The 10,691-nt window shown below is 37.2% G+C and overlaps 1 protein-coding gene across 1 annotated transcript; it reads right to left on the reverse strand.

The window, feature by feature from the left end:
- Positions 1-8,769: 8,769 nt before the first annotated feature.
- On the reverse strand, positions 8,770-10,390 carry LOC131335666 (light-inducible protein CPRF2-like). Its single transcript, XM_058371137.1, has one exon. The coding sequence runs from the start codon at positions 10,150-10,152 to the stop codon at positions 9,202-9,204; it is 951 nt and encodes a 316-aa protein (XP_058227120.1). The 5' UTR covers positions 10,153-10,390; the 3' UTR covers positions 8,770-9,201.
- Between the last annotated feature and the right edge of the window lie 301 nt (positions 10,391-10,691).

Genomic DNA, 10,691 nt, shown 5'->3' on the forward strand with positions numbered 1-10,691 from the left:
ACCGTATGGGTAGTATATGTACGTATTTGGAATTCGGATACAGATGTGTTAAAAATTATCCGATATACGTGGGTCCTGCAAAGGGACGAGGGCTCGGGTGCGATAAAGGATAAATAAGTCACGTGTCACATCTGTATCCACATCGATGCTCATAAATTTGTTTATTTAGCATTGCGTTATTTATATTTATTGCAATAGATTGTATACGTTGTGTGCACCTCGTCCTAGTCTAAAAATTTACACGCATTATGAAAATATTTTTAAGATGCTAATTGTTTCTTGTTCTATTTCGAGTTTAATCATCACTTGGTATCACTGAATTTCATCCAACTGGGAAATGGATTCTTCACAACACGCTGTATGAGTATTTTCCTTTTTATTTGGACGGAATGCGTGCGGGTTAGTGTATAAGTTATGTTGAATACTATTCGGAAAATATTCGTGTATAAATATTTTTAGACAATACCGCAATTTTATGAGATTCAAATTTGTGAATTAAATTTTAAAATGCATAACACTAATGTAGAATTTGCGAAATTGAGTCAATTGACTCTACATCCCTCGGTCCATAAATGAAATTAGATAAAAGCAATAGACACAAGAATTTACGTGGTTTTTCACTAATCTAAAAGGAGTAAACAAGTTGTTTCAGTAATATATAGCCAAATTGTTTCCCCTAAACTAAATTGATCAAATTGCATTCTTTGACCTAAGTTATTTCCTTTGCAAATTCAAAAACGCTTTTGCGCTCACGCTCACGCTCTCATACCCACAAGCGAATTATGTGAAGGGCCACCCCCACAACTTTTGCCAACCAACCCACCTCGTCCAGGTCTTTTGAACGATGAGGCGGGCTCGGGCCACATGCTGAACCCAAAATAAATGGGCTGGGCCAAGATTTCAGATCATTCTGGAAAAGGCTGAAAATAGGCCGAAGCTGGGTTGAACTGCTACCGCGAACCTTTCTTGGTCCATTCTAATTTGGGCCGATTCTTTGACCTTTTGGTCTTAATAAGAAGCAACAGTCTTGGGCCGCCTTAGAGACTGTGAAATCGTGTTATGTGCATTCCTGTTATTTGTTGGAACCAAACGAGGTATTAACAAGTTCTCTTCTTTTTTTTTCCTCCCAATATTGTATACATCAACAGGGGTTAGCGGGGTGTTAGTAATTAGTCCACATGAGATTTCAGAGGCTATCCATAGTCATGAATCTCAAACGCCCACGACGGGGCTCATTTGTTATTAAAATAAGTTCTTACTAGCATGTAACTAATTATGTTAATTATGTATAGGACCCTTGGGAAGATAGTGTGAGATATATTTATCAATAAAGTGTAAAACTCGTAATCAAGTTTTTAAAACTTAGTGACCATGCATGATTCAAAAAATTTTTTTTTTTTCTGCCAAAAAGATATATAATTGTTCACCTTAGTCCTTACCTTATTGTATGGTGGACCTCAGACCTGTATACATATACACATAGTGGTAAAAGATGGAGCAACTGGGCACATTTTTTTAGTACTGGATGGGTACTTTATTAGTGCTTATTTTCGTACTTAATTTATGGATAAATTATGGAGTATTCATATCATAAGCTGTTACGATCTCATGCATTTTGCCCAAATTTGACTTCGACGGTGGCGTGCTCAACTACGTCCAACTTAGAAACATAGTATATTCCAAGTGCGCGCCCCAAACGTCCAAAACTAGCTTAGTGTACTCCATGCATGGAAATTACACACACACACACATATATATATATATACATATATATATATATATATATATATATATATATGTTTAAATGAAAATCAATCCTCGTAGTCCATAAATACTTTGAACTTTGTGTGGAATTGAGGAGAGCCATGTTGTAATTTCGTGGAACTCTGCACTACCAATACGAATAAAAATATGACATTAAAAGTCATTAACTTGAAGATCACGGGAATATCAATCATAGGGTGGCATCCTACGTTTTACCTAATACCCCCTCCAACTTATTATTATATTTTTCCAGATTGGGTCCGGCCCCGTTCTGCCAAGGAAAATAAGTACTTATTTGAAAAAACGTACTTTTTTTTTTTTGAATTAAATGTGATGCATAAATTGTGATAGAATGACATGTCTCGTAAAACGAAAAATAAGTATTTAAAAAATAAAAACTTTAGCGAAACGAGGCTAATTAAATTTCAATAGGAGTATTTTTTACTTGATCTCTTGTAGTTTTAAACTACGTAAGACATAACTCCACACCAATAAAACTTCTGATTAGGTAGCTTAAGCTGTTGGGTCCTTACTCAGAATTTACGTGTACAAAATATTTCTTTGATGTAATTGCTTGTGTATATTATACCAAAAACAAAAATCCCAACAACTCCAAATTTGTGTAATTTTATCACCTCAATGCATCCTACATTTAAATGCCATTTGTAGTTGTGGATTTTTATTTATTTTTTGTTGTTGATGATTTTCATTGTTTTATCTTTAATAAAAATGAACGTAGATTTTTCTAACAATATACCCTTGTACTATATATATGTTCGGAAAATGGTTTCGTTCACTCGCAAAGATCCTTATTATATTGCGAATAATTATTTTGATCTGCAATGTTACTAACAAATTTAGTGTCTATTGCAATTATTACTATAATTGCGAAATGTGATACGAGTTAAAAATGATTTTCTTTAATGATTATTCAAACAATGATTGGCTATGAAATTATAAATTTTCTATGTCACCTTTAACGTCCTTTCGACGGACTAAAAGAAAGTACTGTAATTTGCGGGCTATGCTTATCACTTGTCATCCATTGTATAAAAATTAAGTAATGCAACAGAATATAGACTGACATTCGTTCACTGTCCGGCACCATTTGATGCATTTGGAGCCCATAACCATTGAATGGTTTTGTACCCATTTGTGATTTGTGTCCGGATTTATATAAAAACACATCTCCGTGCATAGCATTTTAATTAATTAGTGTTAGGGTTCAGTACTCCTTCGGTAAACCAATTATAAACTACTGGTATAATCCATCAAATCTAAGAAAATCTCACGAAGCCAATGGTCGTCCATTCTAGTTCCCCCCCAAAAGTTGTGCAATGAAATGATTTTATTCTGGTCAATCATTCGCAGTAATCTAATCCCAAAAACTTGTTTGTTTGCTTTAATTTTTTGTTTGATTGATTGGCATCTTTATGTACAAGTACTCGGTTCAAATCCGAAGTCTTTGGAACCTAATCTCACTTACTTACAAGTGAAGAAAGGAAGAGACAAAGTCTCGAATTAACTCGGTGGCAGCCTTTACATGCTTTTTCAAGTTGATTCGATACGGCCGGATTGTGATCAAAGATGAAGCAAGGTACGTTAGGAAAAAGTAATATTGGAACACTCTGGCCTGCTGGATTTGGATTTTTGAGAGGTTTTTTAGAGTAATGAATGAAGAAAGATAAATTGAGAAAATTAATTGAAGGTCGTGCCCAAGAGTTTTGAGATTTCAAAATGAACAAGGTCTCTAAGTTCTTCTTAGCTTTTTTAGAAGCTTTTTGGTCTTGTTCTGTTTGGGTTTTGAGAGAGATTTTTTAAAGTAATGAGTGGAGAGTGATAGATAGAAGAAATTTTTGGTGCAAATCGGGTACCACTGATGGGGTATCCGTGCAACACATCTGAGCTGTCCAAACATGTAACTGACAGCTCGGATTGAAAGGTACCGAACATAATTAAAAAAAGGAAAAAGAGAAAGGAAAAGATACAATGCGTGGTACGTACCCGATTTGCAATAAAAAATTTCTCGAAAGATAGAGAAAATTTATTGGAGACCGTATTCAAGAGTTTTCAAACCCCGAAACGAGTATTTTCTTTATTCAAAAAAAAATTGGGTTTATTAATATTGCGTTAAACTTTTGTGGATTATTGATTCATCACGACGAGAGGAATAAAAATTATTTTTTACTTTTCTAATTCCTCTCACCGTGAAGAATTAATAATCCACAAAAGTTTGAATAAATGCGAATTCTTTTTAAATAAAAACAAAATGCTCAAAAAGCCGAAAAAGCTAGAACCATGCTACTGTTTCAGACAATCTGTGCACAGATTGTGCACAGATTTTGTGGTGGGGCCTACCACGGGTTCTATACAAATGATCCGAGTCGTTCATTAAATGTAAAATATTTTTCCAAGAGTCCCCGTAAAAAATCAGCTCAATCTAATACTTATAAGTGCTTGATCCAATCATCTAAATTTTCAATTCAGATTTCCGGATAATGAAAAGTTAGATGATTAGATCAAGCCTCTATAGGTATTGGATTGAGTTGATTTTTTACAGCAAACCCTTGAAAAAATGTTTTACATTTAATGAACGGCTTGAATTATTTGTGTGAAACCCGTGGTAGACCCCATCACAAAATCTGTGCACAATCTGTGCACAGAGTGTATGTACCAGTAGCATTTCGGAAAAAGCTAATGGGGACTAATCCATCTAACTGTAAGAAAAATAGATGAGCACTTTAAAGGCGACAGAGATTTATGGGGCTAATGATACATACGTATACCTAACCCTTTACACAGAAAGCAGACCACCCAAACATTACTCTCTGCATCTGTACCGTGCATTATCCAAAGTCTTTGTTTTTTTTTCCAGACGATATACATAAGTGGGGTTTAGAGGGATATTAGTATGTTAGTCAACGAGGGTCTCAGAGACTATCCATAACCATGAAACACCAAACCTACTCCCCATGAGACTCGAACCTTGGTCACCATTAAGAAGAGAAGAGAACAAACCACCTATACTAGCATGACGTTCCACTATCATCCAAAGTCTTTGATGATGTGCAACCATCCTGAAAATACGGTTTTGCTATTTTTTTTGGTCTTTTCTAAAGTATTCTCGTTTTGTTTATATTTTTATACTCTTAAGTTTCCTATCATTGAGATAAATGATTACTATTCTGAGAATCAGATAAAAAAAATTTATGAATCCTGCTAACCACACATACATCTGTGCACATATTGTGCACAAATTTTATTGTGGGCCCCACCACAGGTCCCACACAAATGATCCGAGCCATTCGTTAGATGTAAAAAAAAATTTCAAGGGTTCCCGTAAAAATAAGCTCAATCTAATACCTATAGGTGCTCGATCCAATCATCTAAATTTTCATTCAGATTTTCAGGTATGAAAAATTAGATGAATAGATCAAGCACCTATAGGTATTGAATTGAGCTGATTTTTTACGGGAACTCTTGAAAAAATGTCTTATATTTAATGAACGGCTCAGATCGTTTGTGTGGGACCCGTGGTGGGCTTCACAACAAAATCTGTGCACAGATTATCTGTGTGGACAGATTTACCAAAAATTTATTACTTTTTTTAAGAATAATTAAGTCAGTCCAAAGTAGAACCAACAAATATATTTGTGATTTTATTGTCATCCTTCGTCAGTATATCCGGGGAAGATCCATTTGGCCATAACACAATTTAATTAACAACTTTATTTGCCCACTACAACAACTCTTGTGTTTTTGATTATTTAACTAACACTACTTTTATGAAAGTTAATTAAAAAATGCGGTGATGTAAACAGCCTCTTTTGCTGTGGGCTGATTGGGGTAGTTCCATGATTAAAATTTCCGGGCCCAAATCATTTTTTTTAATTGTTGCACTTTAAAGTTCCATCTTCTTTTGCACTTAATCCAAAGCCAATCAATTTCAAGAAAGAAAAAGTGGAATGGATTCCTCTAGCTGATCATTTTGGTCATTGATAGTATTGTAAATGGGGGAGGTTTGTGAATACACCACTCTTTTCACTCTACACCCAAGTTAAAAATTGTGAAATTTTCAAGTTGTGCTCTTGACACTCAGCTATGGGGACCTACACCAACTTCAGCTCAACACCTTCACTTTGCCTCAAAGTTTTTCGTTTGTAAAACATCCTCCCCGTCTTGGGCCTAAAATTGGAGCCCCCTAGACGGCGGCCTAATTTGCCTATGCCTAGGGTTTTTTCTGGCTGCGCTCGCCACCACTTCGCATGATCAACTCAAAAACGCTTTACGTGTCGAGAAACCTAAATCAGTCGCGGTGGGGTCGCAATGTGGAAAGGGGTGATAGAGCGTGATGACGGACAAGGAAGAAGGTTGTTATGGGGATGGGGAGAGAAGGTAGTGTTGGGGGTGGGAAGAGAGGGTGATTTCTTTGGAAGAGAAATGAATGAAGGGAGGAGAGGAGAGGGTTGTGACGGGGATGGGGAGAGGTAACTGTGTTGAGGGAGGAGAGGGTTGGTTAGAAGAGGGAAAATCGGTGAGTGATTGGAAACTATTTGGAAATCGGAAAACTATTGGGGCTCTTTATAATTGCTCTAATCTCATTTAAACTTACACATTTTGATGCAAGGTACTATTAAGTACATGAAACTCACCATGCTAGTGGTGTTGAGGCAATGGTCATGGATATTGAAGTAATTGATTAAAAAACTTGTCGTATCCGTTATGAAGAGATAACTGTCTTTTTTGATGTAGTAGCCCTTTTATCGTATCAATAATATCTTCTATACCATTTTGACAAAAAAAAATTCAAAAACTTGCCGGAGTCTAAAATACACACCACAAATCTCTCTGTACATTTCTTTTCAATTTTTGTATTGAAAAATTCAAGTTTGACAAGTGACAATTGGCCGGATAACTTTGGGCCAAAATTAAAATTAAAATTAAAATGGAATTCACACGCCTTTTGAGGCGCGTTCTAGTTGAAACGGATTGACCTCGATCGAAAGAAGACTAATTTTGAATATTTGCTTCACCAAAACGATTTTTTAAGTAAACAAACTTCAAATTTTTATTTTTCGGTATTTGGTTAACACTTGAAAATATTTTCAGAAATCAACAAAATAGTGTAGAAAGATCTAAAGGGGCTTAAACAGTGGATAGATCTGAGAATATTAAAATTAAACGTGGGTCAAGACTGACAATCGAAGAAACCGAACAGTGAGAATTGCCGTAGAAGGCAGCGGATTCATTTCGAAAAATAACTTATGGAAGATTTAAGAGTAAATCATTTTCATCCAATTAATAAAAAATATTTTATACGTAAAATATTTCCTTATTTTTTACACAACAAAATACTGAAAAATAGATAAAACATTTTGCGCCCAAACAAACGGAGCCTTAGAATGTCACTAATTTTTTTTTGATCCGCAGAATGTCACTATTGGGATTGGCAAATTAGCTTAGATCCCACATTGGAAAAAATTCGTTGATTATATGACACTCAAGCTCAAATCTGCATTTGGGAGCAATTGTCTATCCAAGCATTGCATTTGGGAGCAATTCGTTACTTGACCGTGCTGGTTTAGAATTGGGTCATTTAGCGAATCCAACTTAGATGTGTTTTATAAATTAAAATAAATACTTATTGTTTGAATTAAAAATGATGTATTATAAAAGAATGATCTATATCGTAAACTGGTGCATATGCAAAGGGTTGGTTCCTTAATATGTCGTAAGGACATAATGCTTAATTGCCCTATATCATTTTTCTTTGTTTTTGTTCGTCAATTCTGAAATTTTTTGCAAGTGCTCTAGAAATTCAGATTTTATTTCACATCTGCCCTGTTTTTGTGAGTATCTCTACTGCTTGTTTCCATTCATGCACTAGTCTAAAACTGTACTTAACCCCGAGGGATTGACCCAATTTTTGTCGTCTGCGACCTAGGGTATGAACCCTTTTAGGTCTTATGTTTGATACCTCCTAGCTGCAATTAAAATTTGTCAGGACAACCCATATGAGGTTTTGCTCCGGTCTTGATTGGGTCTCCAATTAGAGAATACTATGTTAGGATCATAACACACACGCACAACAATTCACAAGTATAAAACAACAAAGTAATCGACACAGCAGTATACGTAGTTTTTCAAAGTCGGGTACATTCACGAGAGCGAGAGAGCAGTCTTTTTATTGATGATTACAGTACATAAGGTTTTACAATAGAGAATATTTATACCTCATCTATTCCTACCCTTATAACACCATACGTTTCGCTCCACCCACTCCACTTTACTACGTTCACAACTGACCCTCATTGTAGAATTTCTCGGTACCTTTTATATATGAGCCACAAGTCCTAACATGCTGCATGCGATTAATCTCTAAAAAATAAGTCGAGAATCAAGATGCGTATCTGACAGTTGTATTTAGGGAAAATAACGGCTCAGGACATGTTTGGATAATTAATACCCGCCAAGAAAATTTTCAACATTAACAATATTCTTAACTTATCTTTGGAGTGTATTAATTATCTAAACACGTCATTGGTCGTTATTTTCCCTTATATATTTATATGAAAGAGAACATTTTCCTCTCACAGTACAAGCATAGCTGTACGAGAGTGCCCCTACGTGCACAAGTATCTTTCAGTCTTCGGTGGAGTTGAAATTTGTCGGTGACGATGTATTTCTATGATTGATTAATTTGTCAATGATTTTTGGGATCGATGTTATTATTTGGCACCATAGTGTTGCTGATAGCGATCTGTAGTCTGTAGCATTACAGGAAGTCGGAATTACCCCTCATATATCTAAACAAGCCGGGCCAATCATCACAATTTAGAAAGGGACAGTTTCGACATTTTAAAGCCCTTTAATAATTCGGTAGTATGACCATTGCGGGCGGGACTCGAGAAGCACCGTCTTACTATACAGCACTTTTGAATGCGACAATTTTTGTTTAAGTGATTAAACAATTCACGTGATGAGAGAGAGAGAGAGAGATATATATGCTTTTGATAAAGCTTTGAAGTACAAAAAAAAGCAACTAAAATACACCCCAAGACTTTAATTAACATAACAACCAATGATACATTAACCTTTACATAGTGCTAAACCCTGGTTTTGAGCAAAGCCTGCCATTTCGCAAACAAACCGATTTCACCAAAAATCATCGGATCCCATCACAATTCCTTAACTTCCTCTAGTAGCTAGCTAGCTTACATAGTTTATACAGAGAGACAAAGAGAGAGACTCGATTGATTAAATTTTAGAGATTCGGATGGTAATTTTAAGTGATGCGATATGATTATATTCGCAAACGCTGTGTACCCAGACAAAAAGTACCACTAAAAAAAGGTAAGTGCGTACGTATCTAGATCCGATTTGTTTGGAACTATTTTTTTTCCCTGAGTGCATAACGTTTCTTAGTTATGTGATTCATCATGAAGCTAGGTATCGTTCATTGAAAGACGTGATGGTATTATTGCATGGCCATGCGGAGGCCGAGAATGGTTGGAGTTCTCGGACGAGCAAAACTTGTTGTATGGCCCACAGTCTTTGCCGGAGCATGGCCGACTCCGATAGGAACTGGTCGTTCTCTCTCCTCACGAGTTGGCCTTGGTGCGTGACCATACGCAGCCGGTTCTCCAGTTCACGGTTCCCGATCCTAAGCCGGTTCACATGGTTCCTCAGGTTCTCGAGGTGTTTCTTTTTCCGCATCCGGGACCGCCTCGCTGATTCCCGGTTCGAAATCATCCGCCTGCGTTTCCGCTCGTCAAGAATCAACCCGGTCTGGTTCGTTTCGTCCGAACCAGGACTGTCGGAGCCGGAATTTGAAAAAAAAGGACTTGGGTTCGGGTTTTCGGAACTGGAATTGGACATAACCGGTTCAGGTGGTGTGTTATTAGGCGGAAAAAACGGGTCTTGTTTTGAGAGGGAAAAAAGAGGTTCCGGACTCGAAATGTCCAGATTCGGGTCCGGTTCAGATTTTGGAAAACCATGATTAAGATGTGAGTTTTCCGAACCGGAATTGGACATAACGGGTTTATCAGCTATTTTATTAGACAAAAAAGACGGTTCGTGTTCATGGAAGGGGAAAAAGGGCTCTTGGCAATCCCACGGCGGGAAACCGCCCTCGAAAGCCAGAAACGGCGTTCCGAACATTCCGTCGGCTGACGGAAAGGCGGAAAAGGCAGACAACATGGCCGGAAAAACAGCTTCTAATAGGGGAGGAAGGTGGGAGGAGGAAAGGGAAGGAACGAAGGGAGTGGGGTGGGTATTTATGGACAATGAGGGGGAGTGTTGGTGGGACCCCCTAGTGAGGGCATTTTCGTCATTAAGGACATTATTTTGGGGCAATTGGCTTTGGGGTTGGGGTGGATGTGGCACCATAATGGTTTTGGTGGGGTAGCCCTAGCTTTTTAAAAGAGAGTTGGGGGGTGACCTAAGATTGTGGGTCCCTGTGGAAGATTGAGGAGATTTTAGCTTAGTCATGAAGAAACAAGGTTTAAATGGGATCCACTAAAGACACGTGTCGAGCCCCCATGGGTTGAGCGTGTGAGCGGCCAACACCTGGAAAGCTGCTTACGTGGAGCCACGTTCGATGACCGGCTCTACCGAAAACGAAAAGCTAAAGGGACATTTTTCGCAGTCTATTTTTCCCAAATATCAAATTAAATATGCAATCAACCCTTGTGTCTTGCCTAGGTGGGGTATGAGAAAACAAATGAGTACTTGTCTTTTATGAGATTATATGCTCGAATTATGCAAAGACCAAATATTTTAAACGTTGAGTCATTGAAAAATTTATTCGGTCGTTAATTTCAGTACTTGCAAATTGGCCCGAATGTCCAATTATCAAAAAGCATTAAAGCAATCTCTGTTTGGTAATGACAAAAACACACGGCAAGGCTTGATTCGACACAGGAAAT

This window comes from Rhododendron vialii, chromosome 8a (assembly GCF_030253575.1).
Source record: "Rhododendron vialii isolate Sample 1 chromosome 8a, ASM3025357v1".
In the NCBI taxonomy this organism is placed as follows: domain Eukaryota; kingdom Viridiplantae; phylum Streptophyta; class Magnoliopsida; order Ericales; family Ericaceae; genus Rhododendron; species Rhododendron vialii.